Below are 13,590 nucleotides of genomic sequence, written 5' to 3' on the forward strand. Positions count from 1 at the left end.
TTCTGCCTCGAATCAATTTTGAAAAATCATGATCACTCCATTCAATAATTTCTCATTGGCCAATTTTCTTATTCTGAAGTGTGTCTTTCATCCGATCCTGGGCACCTTTCAAATTTTAACTCCTTCAGTACCTTATTAATGTATGTAAATGCCGTGCGCCTTCAATGTTTGTAAAGCTCTTTGGGATATCCTGAGGTCATGCGATAAAAAATTTAATATTTTTTACCCCCCACCCACAATGTCAGTTTGGGAAGACAAGTGGCAAGTTACATTCACGCCACACAAGTGCCAGGCAATGACCATCTCATACAAGAGAGGATCTAACCATCACCCCATGACATTCAATGGCAAAAATCAGGGATTATGGAGAGAAGGCTGGAGAATGGGGATGAGAAAAATATCAGCCATTATTGAATGGCAGAGCAGACTCGATGGGCTGAGTGGCCTAATTCTGCTCTTATGTCTTATGGTCTTACAGTCTTATGGCATTATCATCGCTGAATCCCTCACAATCAACATCATGGGGATTACCACTGATCAAAAACTGAACTGGACTAGCCATATTAATACCGTGGCTACCAGAGCAGGTCAAAGCCTAGGAATCCTACAGCGAGTAACTCACTTCCTGACCCCCCCCCCAAAAAAACCTGTCCACCATCTACAAGACACAAGTCATGGACTACTCTTCACTTGCCTGAGTGAGTTCAGCTCCAAAAACACTCAAGAAGCTCAACACCATCCAGGACAAAGCAGCCCGCTTGATTGCTCCCCCTTCCACAAACATTCAAACCCTCCACCACCAACAAAAAGTAGCAGCAGTGTGTATCATCTACAAATGCACTGCAGTAACTCGCCAAGATTCCTTAGACAGCAGCTTCCATGCCCACAAACATTAGTGTCGAGAAGATCAAGAGCAGCAGATACCTGGGAATCCCAAAACTTGGAGGTTCCCCTCAAATCACTCACGACCCTGACTTGGAAATATATTGCTGTTTCTTCACTGTCGCTGGGGCAAAATCCTGGAATTCCTTCCCTAAAGCACAGTGAGTATGCCTTCACCTCAGGGACTGCAGCGGTTCAAGAAGGCAACATACCACCACCTTCTGAAGAGCAACTAAGGATGGGCAATAAACGCTGGCCTAACCAGCGACGCCCATATCCCGTAAATAAATAAAAAAACACAAGAATTTGAAATTTCCTTCATTTTCCTCTTGTGACTATTAGATGTAACATAGGAACATGAGTAGGCCATTTAGGCCCTCGAGCTTGTTCCACCATTTGCGAAATCATGAGCTGACATTTGACCCAACTCCCTGGGCCCCACCCTTGCCCCATATCACACTTAACAAAAACTATCAATCTCAGATTTAAAATTAACAATTGATCGAGCATCAAATGATATTTAGACCATAAGACCATAAGACATAGAAGCGGAAGTAAGGCCATTCGGCCCATCGAGTCCACTCCACCATTCAATCATGGCTGATTTCAATTCCATTTACCCGCTCTCTCTCCATAGCCCTTAATTCCTCGAGAAATCAAGAATTTATCAACTTCTGTCTTAAAGACACTCAACGTCCCGGCCTCCACCGCCCTCTGTGGCAATGAATTCCACAGACCCACCACTCTCTGGCTTAAGAAATTTCTCCTCATCTCTGTTCTAAAGTGACTCCCTTTTATTCTAAGGCTGTGCCCCCGGGTCCTAGTCTCCCCTGCTAATGGAAACAACTTCCCTACATCCACCCTATCTAAGCCATTCATTATCTTGTAAGTTTCTATTAGATCTCCCCTCAACCTCCTAAACTCCAATGAATATAATCCCAGGATCCTCAGACGTTCATCGTATGTTAGGCCTACCATTCCTGGGATCATCCGTGTGAATCTCCGCTGGACCCGCTCCAGTGCCAGTATGTCCTTCCTGAGGTGTGGGGCCCAAAATTGCTCACAGTATTCTAAATGGGGCCTAACTAATGCTTTATAAAGCTTCAGAAGTACATCCCTGCTTTTATATTCCAAGCCTCTTGAGATGAATGACAACATTGCATTTGCTTTCTTAATTACGGACTCAACCTGCAAGTTTACCTTTAGAGAATCCTGGACTAGGACTCCCAAGTCCCTTTGCACTTCAGCATTATGAATTTTGTCACCGTTTAGAAAATAGTCCATGCCTCTATTCTTTTTTCCAAAGTGCAAGACCTCGCACTTGCCCACGTTGAATTTCATCAGCCATTTCTTGGACCACTCTCCTAAACTGTCTAAATCTTTCTGCAGCCTCCCCACCTCCTCCATACTACATTTGCAGAAGAAAGTTCCAAACTTATACCATCATTCATGTATAGAAATTTCCTAATTCCATTCCTGAAAGGTCTGGCACTAATTTTTAGATTGTACCTTTCATACTAAATTTCGCAATGAGCAAAATTAATTTCTCTCAATTTAACCTTTCTGTTTCCCATTATATCTTGAAAACTTCAATTAAATCATATCATAATCTTTTTAAATTCCAGGGAATACAACACTAGTTTCTGGATTCTCTCCTTGTAATTGAACCCTTGGGACTCCAGATATCATTCTGGTTAATCAATGCTGCACTCCCTCCAAGGACAATAGGCCTGGTGCCCAGAACTACTTCCATTACTCCAGGTGTCATCTACGAGGGGTATGTATAGTGGTAGAGTGTGGCCTGCTTTCAAAGACAAACTTGGCCCTTCAAAGGCAAAAGTGAACTAATAAAGAAAAATCTGTCTCAAAATAATAATCCACCAAAGAGTTTAGCTGCTGCATTGTTGCACTACCTCCAGCAGAATGGATGAACTAGTTGCTCACCCGAGTCTGGTCTTTTTTCTAATTCCTTCTATTCTACTTCTCTAGCTATTTCCATTAGTCCAGAGTTTCATTAGCCTTGTTGATTAATTTTTGTACCTGTTCATGCTGTCTTTTAAAATAAATTTAGAGTATCCAATTCTTTTTTTTTTTTACCAATTAAGGGCAATTTAGCGTGACCAATCCACCTAGTCTGTACATTTTTGGGCGTGAGACCAACGCAAACACGGGGAATGTGCAAACTCCACACGGACAGTGACCCAGGGCCGGGATCGAACTCGGGTCCTCAGCGCCATGAGGCAGCAGTGCTAACCACTGTGCCACCGGGGCACCCCTTTGTTTATGCCATTTTAATGATCCAAGTGCCTGGACAACCAAGTCTGTTTGCGCCTCCACATTTTCTATTCGTCTTCCACCTTTTAGAATATTCTTTTCTATTATTTTTAGGACCAGAGTGCATTTGTCTCCACTGAAACCCATTTGTCACAGTATTGCCCATTCACTTGATTTCTTCTTTGCAGTTTTATGCTTCCATCTACACTGCTTGCAGTACTGTCAATCATTGCGTCATTGGCCAAGTTGCATCATTTAACTCGTTAATAAAAGCAAAGAATAGTTAAGGCTCTAGAACAAATGCTTGTGGAACACCACAATTCACTTCCGACCAATTAGAGTACCTGTCCATTATCCCTATTCTCTGAACCCTGCTGATCAGCTAATTACCTCACCATGTCAATAATTATACTTTAATTCCCCGCGCAAGTTTTTTATGCAGAGGGTAGTGGGTGCCTGGAACTCGCTACCGGAGGAGGTAGTGGAAGCAGGGACGATAGGGACATTTAAGGGGCATCTTGACAAATATATGAATAGGATGGGAATAGAAGGATACGGACCCAGGAAGTGTAGAAGATTGTAGTTTAGTCGGGCAGTATGGTCGGCACGGGCTTGGAGGGCCGAAGGGCCTGTTCCTGTGCTGTACATTTCTTTGTTCTTTGTTGTTCAATGTTAACTAACAGTCTCTTACGAGGAACGTTTTCCAATGCCTTCTGGAAGTCCATATAAATAACACCTATAGATATTCCCCTGTCTATTACTTTAATCACCTCTTCTGAAATGTCAATCAAGTTTGTCAGGCATGACCTACCTTGAATGAATGAATGTAGCTCTCTCTGACCAACTGAAAATTTTCAAAGATTTTTTTATTCATGCAAGGAATGCAGGCTTCACTGGCTGGGCCAGCATTCATTGCACATCCCTAATTGCCCTTGAGAAGGTGTTGGTGAGCTGCCTTCTTGAACTGCTGTGATCCATGTGGTATAGGTGCACCCACAGTGCTGTTAGGGAGAGTGTTCCAGGATTTTGACCCAGCGATAGTGAAGGAACGGTGATATGTTTCCAAGTCAGGATGGTGAATAGCTTGGAGGGAAACTTCGAAGTGGTTGTGTTCCTAAGTGTCTACTGCCCTTGCCCTTCTGAGTTCAGTCACTCTATCCTGAATTATTGACTCAAACTTTCCAGCAATGGGTAACTGGTCTATAAATTCCTTGGTTTTCTTTTCTCACCTGTTTAAAATAGTGGTGGTCAAAAATTTTGAACCTAAACGAACAGTTCTTGAATCAAGGCAAATCTAATTAGTTCGAGCATCTGTAATATTCTTATCTATTTCCTTTAAAACCCTGGGATGGAAAATACCTGGTCCTGAGGATTTGTAACTCTTTAATGCCATTATTTTCTTAATTTGCTGCCATTTTGTTTGTTTAATGTGGTGAGTCCATGGCCCTATTTCAGTATTAGTTTCCTTGGGAGTTTTGCTATGCTGACCTACTCTCCCACTATAAATGCTGACACAAAGCAATTATTCAACATGTCTGCCATTTCCTTATTTTCATTCACAGTGGCCAAAATTCTCTGGTCGTCGAGATTCACTTTTCCCGCTGGCAGCGTATCCCCGCTGTTTTGTTCCGCGGCGGCGTGGGGTGGTTACAATGGGAAATCGCATTGACAAGCGGCGGGAAGATAGAACCCTGCCACCAGCGAATGGCGCGTGGCAGTGGTGAAACACCGGAGGACCGGAGAATCTCACCCAGTATTAAAGTTCTCAAGGGGCCTCATCTCTGCTGACCACTTTTTTCTGAATATAATTGTGAACCTTTTTGCATTGATGTTGATGCAAAATATTCTTGGAAGAATGCTGTCATTTCCTCATCTTATTAATAATTTCATTGCGCTCATTTTTTTTTTTAAATGACCCCACTCCCTAATGATTAAAAAGGGAAAAGTTTTATCTGCTAGCAGGCAAAACCAAATTCAGGAAACATTCCGCTATCTATCTTTTCAGCCATTCAATTACATTTCCCGTTTAAGCACAGGGTCATCCAACTTCCATTATAGGGATGTATGCGTTTTCCCCACTGCCTGGAACCCCATTTAACTTCATTTGTGTGTTGCTAACCTATACTGTCCCAATGCCACACTTAAATATTTCCCATTGTTGCTCTACTGTTTTACTCACTGACATCTTCCTCCAATGCAACCAGGCTAACTCCTCTCTCATTCCACTGTAGTTTGCTCAATTCCCCCCAACTTTGTTCCTGACTCTATAGATTCCTGCTCTGCAGTAACGTTTCACAATGTATACAGCGCAGAAACATTCAATTTGAACCAACTGTGATGTATATGGTGAACATGAGAGTCCTCCTCCTGTTTCATCTAATCATATCTGTGTAACCTCTATTCCTTCCATTCCCTGTAGTTATCTAGCTTCCTTTTAAATGCTTCAACGCTATTCATCTCTACTACACCTTGGGGGAGTGAGTTCCATAGGCTTACCACTCTTTGGGTAAAGAAGTTTCTCCTGAATTCGCTGTTGCATTTTTGGTGACTGTTCTACATTTATAACCCTTCATTTTGATAACTAATCTCTGTTGTTTTCCTTCAGAATTTGTATCTTTCTTATTAAAGTTCGCTATGTGGTGTCTCAGAAAACAGTCTTGAATGTGTCCTTAAACCTGAATTTTGTTTCCAATACTTTTAATTTTTGATGCTGAAACCTCATCATTATTAAGAAAGGCTATGCTGCTCTCCACACATTTCCTATCTCTTCAGTTCAGTTTCCAGTTCAGCCCTGGGCAAAGACAAGTTTTAGTTAAAGCAATGGTGTTTTTTTTTTACAGCGACAACAAAAATGCTACTTAGATTTTAAGCGACTCAGAGGAACCAGGGTCGATCCTGGTCCCGGGTCATTGTCCGTGTGGAGTTTGCACATTCTCCCCGTGTCTGCTTGTGGGTCTCGCCCCACAACCCAAAAAAAGGTGTGCAGGGTAGATGGATTGGCCATGTTAAATTGCCCCTTAATTTAAAAAACATAATTAGGTACTGTTAAATTTATTTTTGAAAAGATTTTAAGCGGCTTTAACATAGAAGTTTGGATAGGAAATTTTACAGCCAGCCTCCAAGTGTGTGGTGAAGGAAGGGGTAATCTTCAAATAATGTCACCGGGGTGATTTTGACCCCCATTAGCTGTCACCGTAAATGGAGATCCAGGCCCTGAATCTCGCGAGAGTCAGGAAACAAGATTATCGCTGGTGAGATCTCGCTTCCCGATTTTCCACCTGCCTCGCCCGTGATGTAATGAGGTTCCCACCCAGAAAAAGCAGGAACCTCATTTCAATAAATTTTAATGTAATTATAAGGCCTCCCTTCAATACGCTCCTCCCTCACTGAAGATTCATACCTTGCAGATGTGATGTCACGTCGGCGAGGTTTACAACAGGTTTTTAACAACTTAAAGCAGTTGAGGGGAACCTGCCAGGAGCGATAAGATAATTATAGCCCCTGGGGGAGAGGCTCAAGCCTCCCCTGACACCCTAACACTGCCTCCTGACATTCCCCTTATGTGTGGTGGAGGTGGTGCGTCCCAATGCTTGTCGGTGCGGGGAGGGAGATCGTCTCAATGCTTGTTTGGGGAGCCCCTGTATCCGTAGGGGGTTGGAAGGAAGTTTATTTTTGTCGCAGATCAGCACCCTTTAAAGATGGCACCCTGATCTCTGTGCAGCCAGCATTACTGACTCTATCAGGCCTCACCCCATCCCAGTGATGTCGGCAACCACGCACCCAGATTCTTTTTGCGCAAAGTTTACTAAAATCTGAGAGAAAGCTCGGCTGTGCACAGCTGGAGAGCTACACACTGATCTTCTCGCCTCAGCCGGCATTCTGTGCACCGAGGGCAAAATTCCATCCGTTGTTGTGAAACTCCAGATGTAACAATGCAGGGCCGGGAAAATAAGCAATCTCTGGTGATACTTTGTCTGTAATTGGATAGGTATATTGCTACAATTATTTTTTCTCTTTCCCCAGCTTCATCTCTCACATCTCACACTTTAGTGTACAGACATTTTGATCCTTTATTTTCTTTGCAACTCCTAACCTTCACTTCTGTATTTCTTTTTTAGACTACTACAGAGGACTGGAGGATAGCAAATGTGGTCCCTTTGTTCAAAAAGGGGAGCAGAGACAACCCCGGCAACTAAAGACCGGTGAGCCTCACGTCTGTAGTGGGTAAAGTCTTGGAGGGGATTATAAGAGACAAGATTTATAATCAACTAGATAGGAATAATATGATCAGGGATAGTCAGCATGGCTTTGTGAAGGGTAGGTCATGCCTCACAAACCTTATCGAGTTCTTTGAGAAGGTGACTGAACAGGTAGATGAGGGTAGAGCAGTTGATGTGGTGTATATGGATTTCAGCAAAGCGTTTGATAAGGTTCCCCACGGTAGGCTATTGCAGAAAATACGGAGGCTAAGGATTGAGGGTGATTTAGAGATGTGGATCAGAAATTGGCTAGCTGAAAGAAGACAGAGGGTGGTGGTTGATGGGAAATGTTCAGAATGGAGTTCAGTCACAAGTGGAGTACCACAAGGATCTGTTCTGGGGCCGTTGCTGTTTGTCATTTTTATCAATGACCTAGAGGAAGGCGCAGAAGGGTGGGTGAGTAAATTTGCAGACGATACTAAAGTCGGTGGTGTTGTCGATAGTGTGGAAGGATGTAGCAGGTTACAGAGGGATATAGATAAGCTGCAGAGCTGGGCTGAGAGGTGGCAAATGGAGTTTAATGTAGAGAAGTGTGAGGTGATTCACTTTGGAAGGAATAACAGGAATGCGGAATATTTGGCTAATGGTAAAGTTCTTGAAAGTGTGGATGAGCAGAGGGATCTAGGTGTCCATGTACATAGATCCCTGAAAGTTGCCACCCAGGTTGATAGGGTTGTGAAGAAGGCCGATGGAGTGTTGGCCTTTATTGGTAGAGGGATTGAGTTCCGGAGTCAGGAGATCATGTTGCAGCTGTACAGAACTCTGGTGCGGCCGCATTTGGAGTATTGCGTACAGTTCTGGTCACCGCATTATAGGAAGGACGTGGAGGCTTTGGAGCGGGTGCAGAGGAGATTTACCAGGATGTTGCCTGGTATGGAGGGAAAATCTTATGAGGAAAGGCTGATGGACTTGAGGTTGTTTTCGTTGGAGAGAAGAAGGTTAAGAGGAGACTTAATAGAGGCATACAAAATGATCAGGGGGTTGGATAGGTTGGACAGTGAGAGCCTTCTCCCGCGGATGGAAATGGCTGGCACGAGGGGACATAGCTTTAAACTGAGGGGTAATAGATATAGGACAGAGGTCAGAGGTAGGTTCTTTACGCAAAGTGTAGTGAGGCAGTGGAATGCCCTACCTGCTACAGTAGTGAACTCGCCAACATTGAGGGCATTTAAAAGTTTATTGGATAAGCATATGGATGATAATGGCATAGTGTAGGTTAGATGGCTTTTGTTTCGGTGCAACATCGTGGGCCAAAGGGCCTGTACTGCGCTGTATTGTTCTATGTTCTATGTACACTTATTGTATTTCTCCTCTCGGCTAAGCCTCATTATTTCCCTTCCTAATGTCTTCAATATTAACCCCAACCATTCTCCTTTGGGCTATCCTGAACATTTTGCAAAGCTCAGCGCTCATTTCAACTTGTGGAAATATGGCACAGCTTTAGAGACATTGCCTGGAACTTTCCGGCCATTCACGCTGGCGGGATCTTCCGGTCCCGCCGATGGTGCACCCCTGCCATAGGCTTCCCGGGAAACCCCGTTGACAATGGCAGGACCAGAAGGACCCGCGGCTGGCCAATGACAGGCCGCCTCCCGCCGTCGCGGAACATGTGCGGGTTGCTTGGTAAATCACGCCCTTTATTTAGGTGTGAGATTGTCTGAGAAATAACTGGAACCATGTGGACTGAAAGTTCCAGAAATATACAGGAGGTCTGTCAGCATCGGTTAAAAGAAAGGGCAGGTGAATATTTCATGTGAAGGTCCTTCATCAGAACTGAAAACTGGGAGACTAGAAAGCCCCTAAACACTATTGAACGTGGAAAAGTGATGAAAACAACAAGCACTGCAATCAGAAAGTTATTGTTTGAAAGCTCTTTAAATTCTTATTAAAAGAGCGGAACACAGGGCGGCACGGTGGCACAGTGTTTAACACTGCTGCCTCACAGCACCAAGGACCCGGGTTCAAATCCAGCCTTTGGTGACTGTGTGGAGTTTGCACACAATCTCCTTGCGTCTGCGTGAGTTTTCTCCCTCAGTCCAAAGATGTGCAGGTTAGGTGGGTTAGCCATGCTAAATTGTCCCTTAATGTTCAAAGATGTGCAGCTTTGGTGGGCTTACGGGGATAGGACAGGGGAGTGGGCCTGGGTAGGGTGCCCATTTAGAGAGTTGATGCAGACTTGATGGGCCAAATGGCCTCCTTCTTCACTGTCGGGATTCTACGATTCTAAGACTACGTAAGTTTCAGAGTGCAGATATCCCAGCACAAATTGTAATCCGATTAAGAATCTAAAGCCAAAGTACTGGCATATTTTGTAGATGAAAACTGGGATGATGACTATGGTCTAAAGTTGCTAGATTCAGTGCTCAGACCAGGGATCAAAGATTAAATACCGTTCCTCAACCTTGTGTTGAACTTCACTGAAGGAGTATAAGAGGTCTAAGATGGAGCACCAGAATGATGTCAGGGAGGGTGAGTTTAAATGCCAAGCCATACAGAGGCCCAGTAAACATTTGCAAACAGAACAAGAGATTCAACAATGCAGTCTTACTGCCCTTATTATAGAGGTGTCCTCAGCATGAATGGCAAGTGCTGCGTGCGTGAATTGGAGGAAGTACATTTGAATTGCTGTGTTGTGTGGAAGAGTGGTTGAGTCTTTGGGTAATGTTGTGGGAAGAGGTGAAGTTACAGGCATTGCATCAGCTGTGATCACATGGAAAGGTTTCAGGAAAAGGATACCTTGGCGATCAAAATATTAGCTCATCTTTTCACCCTATAAATGTTGGTGAGCCTGCTATTCATTTTTAGCATTTTCTATTTTTATTCCTAGGTCCAACGGTTTCGGGGGTTCTTTCTGTATATATGAACAGTGGAGAGAATTGTTTGCGAATGCCAATGACATTGTGTATTACCTCATCAGTGACAATGAAGAGAAGGAAAGGACTTGGAATCTCTTTAAATTGAGCTGGTTCTTTAAAAAAATACATACCCTGGATTACAGGATGGTTTGGGTGGTTAAACCTGTTGATATCTGTTAAATGGAAACATGTATCTCCTGCTCATCTTCTGCTTTCACTTCTGTCTGAATGTAATTGTCCTCGATGTATCCATCATCTTCTTCCAGATCTGGGTACATTGTTCTATCGCTAATGTCCTCCATCTCACTGCTGCGTGGCATGATCACACTAACTGCATCCTGGCTGCTGGCATCGTTCTCTGGTAGTAGCTGGTGGCTGTAGCTGCTGAGGTATTTGTGGAAGAGTTTAAATTTTGCACCGACAGCAATCAAGATTGAGAAGGCGACGGCAATTACCAGAACAGCGACAAGATAGTGCCATCCCTTGCTCCCTTCTTTTGATGGTGCACCTGAAGCTGGATGTTTCAAAAAAGCAGTGGTAATTAAATACTAAACTACGTATGCATCAATCAATATTTATGTACGCATTTCAGAAAAACATTTGTACTAATACAACATGAATTCATGCAAACTGCACTGAATATCACAAACATTGTGTACTACATTGCTCAGTATATTGCTGAAAGTCCGCGGGCTGGATTCTCCGCTGGCGGGATTCTCCATTGCGCCGGCAGCGCACCCACGCCCGGGGATTTCCCGACGGCGTGGGGCTGCCCAATGTGGTGAACCACTGTATTAGGGGATGTAAGGTAGGACCTGCACTACAGGTTCACCGGTAGCCCCTGCCGGCTGGCTCCGCCCACTAAGATCTGTATAAATATGCGTGACCTCCATTGCCCTGCCATTTCGCCAGCTGCAGCAGGAGGCCACGCATCTGACTGCAATAAAGCCACAGTTGTACCCAATCTGCGTCTTTGTGCAATTGATTGCGCATCACCCACAATGACCAGCTGGCGGGACGGAGAATCCCACTGCCAGCGGGAAAACCGGTGCGGCGGGACGGAGAATCCTGCTCCGTATGTGAGATTTTTGAGCCCGTGTACAACATTTTTGTTGCCAAATATGAAGAAGTTATGAACAAGTGAGAACATTGAATTGCTCTCTCAACATCTCCGTGCATCTCCCTAAATCATTAATATTTTGTGAATGATTTTAAACCACAAAAGCACAGAGGCAAATTTACTGATCACCTTTCATACAGTTCAGTCAAATTGTCAATGGGACTCATTGTGTTGGCAGAATTTTCATCTGTACATTTGGAAATCTATAAAAGTATTCATCTAGAGGCCTTACGGCGACCAGGCTGTGTACATGATACATACCGAAGAGGATATTTCATCTCTTGTATTCTTCCATGGGATTTGGTGTCACTGGCAAGGCCAGTATTTGTTCCCCATCCCTAATTGTCCTTGAACTGAGTGACCTCATCGGCCATTTCAAAGTCAGTTTACAAAACTTGCTATTAACAGGTCCAGGCAACGGGCAATTGAGGGGATTGTCCAGCCTGAATGTATGCCCCTATTCCGCGGCTTCATTCGCGACTGGGTCTCTCTGGAGAGGGAGAATGCCATGTCCACTGGCACCATTATGGCCTTCCGTGCCTGGTGGGCACCGCAGGGTCAGGGATGCTTTATCAACCCTTTTAATCACAATTTGGTTTGAGTTTTTAAGTTTCTTTGTTTTAGCTTGGGCATTGCCCATTAAGGAGCAGCCCCTTTTGATGTGTCCCTTAATTTGCTTACTTCAGTTTAATTAGTTGGAACTTAAAAGAGTTCAAAGTCAGTTAAGAGTCAACCACATTGCTGTGGGTCTGGAGTCACATGTAAGCCTGGCCAGATAAGGATGGCAGATTTTGTTCCCTCACGGAAATCAATCAATGAGTCTTTCATAGTCACCATCACTGAGAAACCAGCTTTATAATTCCAGATGCTATTAATTAAATTCAAATCCCACTATCTGCCACTGGATCACTCGTCCAGTGATGTTCCCACTACACTACCATTTTCCTGTTAATTGACTGGCTCTATCTTTTCTGGTTTCCAGTCATTTGCACTAATAGCCAACATATTAGATCTTCCTGCCCCTGTGTAATTATTTTATTGCAAAGAAAAGTAATTATTTATTTTAGCCTGAGCATAGTGGTTTGACTGTGTGGCATTTATTGGCTTTCAAAGTACACAGGATAAAGCCATGTTTATCCCACTTAAACAGCAATATGCAATTCAATTAAAAATGTTTTAAAAATATATATATATATTTTATTCTCCTTTTTCATATTTTCTCCCAAATTCTCGGAAGTGCATAATGAATAACGCCCATGAATTGTAGAATCCCTCCATCCTTCCCCTCAGTTCAAATTTGACATTTTCAAGCGTCAAGAATTCCAGCAGGTCCCCCCGCCATGGCACAGGGTGGAGAGGTTGATTTCCACCCTAACAGGATCCGCCTTCGGGCGATCAACGAGGCGAAGGCTGCAACATTTGCCTCCGCACCCGTTTCCAAACCCGGCTGGTCTGACACCCCAAATATGGCCTCCTGAGGGCCCAGGTCCTGTTTCACATGCACCACTTTAGCGATTACCCTTAAAACCTCTTTCCAATAATCCTCCAGCTTTGGACAGGACCAAAACATATGAAAGTGGTTTGCGAGGACCCCCCGCAATGTTCACACACATCTTCTACCCCCTCAAAGAATCTGCTCATCCTCGCACTTGTAAGGTGTGCTCTATACACCACCTTCAGCTGTATCAGCCCCAACCTCTCACACGAGGTGGAGGTGTACACCCTCCGGAGCACCTCACACCAGAACCCCTCCTCCATACCCTCTCACAACTCTTCCTCCCACTTTGTCAATTCTAAATGTTAGCCATAGGCAGCATGGTGGTGCAATGGTTAACACTGCTTCCTCATGGCACCGAGGACCTGGGTCACTGTCCGTGTTGATTTTGCACATACCCCCGTGTCTGCGTGGGTCTCACCTCCACAATCCAGAGATGTACAGCGTAGGTGGATTGGCCACGCTAAATTGCCCCTTAATTGGAAAAAAAAGATCTGGGTACTTTAAATGTATAAATAAATAAAATAAATGTTAGCCATGGCCCATTGCTTCTCAGGGTTCAGGTTTTGGTTAATCGGGGACTTTGCACAGAACATTACGCTGGTGGGACTTTCCTGTCCCGCCGAGTCAATGGACTTCTGAATGGCATGTTGAATTTTACGGCCCTGCTTCCACCGCAGTCAGGTTGTAAAATTCGGCACTTGG

General features: G+C 44.1%; 1 protein-coding gene and 1 long non-coding RNA gene across 3 annotated transcripts in view; one reads left to right on the forward strand and one right to left on the reverse strand.

The window, feature by feature from the left end:
• The first annotated feature begins 2,527 nt into the window (after nt 1-2,527).
• LOC140426169 (uncharacterized) lies at nt 2,528-10,356 on the forward strand. Its single transcript, XR_011948141.1, has 3 exons — nt 2,528-2,659; nt 7,275-7,358; nt 10,243-10,356. It is a non-coding gene; the product is annotated as an uncharacterized lncRNA (long non-coding RNA).
• Nucleotides 10,357-10,366: 10 nt separating this feature from the next.
• Nucleotides 10,367-13,590, reverse strand: part of c7h1orf210 (chromosome 7 C1orf210 homolog) — a 63,970-nt gene continuing 60,746 nt past the window's right edge. For both annotated transcript variants that reach the window (XM_072510605.1, XM_072510604.1), the window contains one exon: nt 10,367-10,784. In XM_072510605.1, the coding sequence (XP_072366706.1) occupies nt 10,447-10,784 (338 nt within the window). In that variant the 3' untranslated portion in view covers nt 10,367-10,446. The remainder of the gene's footprint in view (nt 10,785-13,590) is intronic.

Source organism: Scyliorhinus torazame, chromosome 7, assembly GCF_047496885.1.
Source record: "Scyliorhinus torazame isolate Kashiwa2021f chromosome 7, sScyTor2.1, whole genome shotgun sequence".
NCBI lineage: Eukaryota > Metazoa > Chordata > Chondrichthyes > Carcharhiniformes > Scyliorhinidae > Scyliorhinus > Scyliorhinus torazame.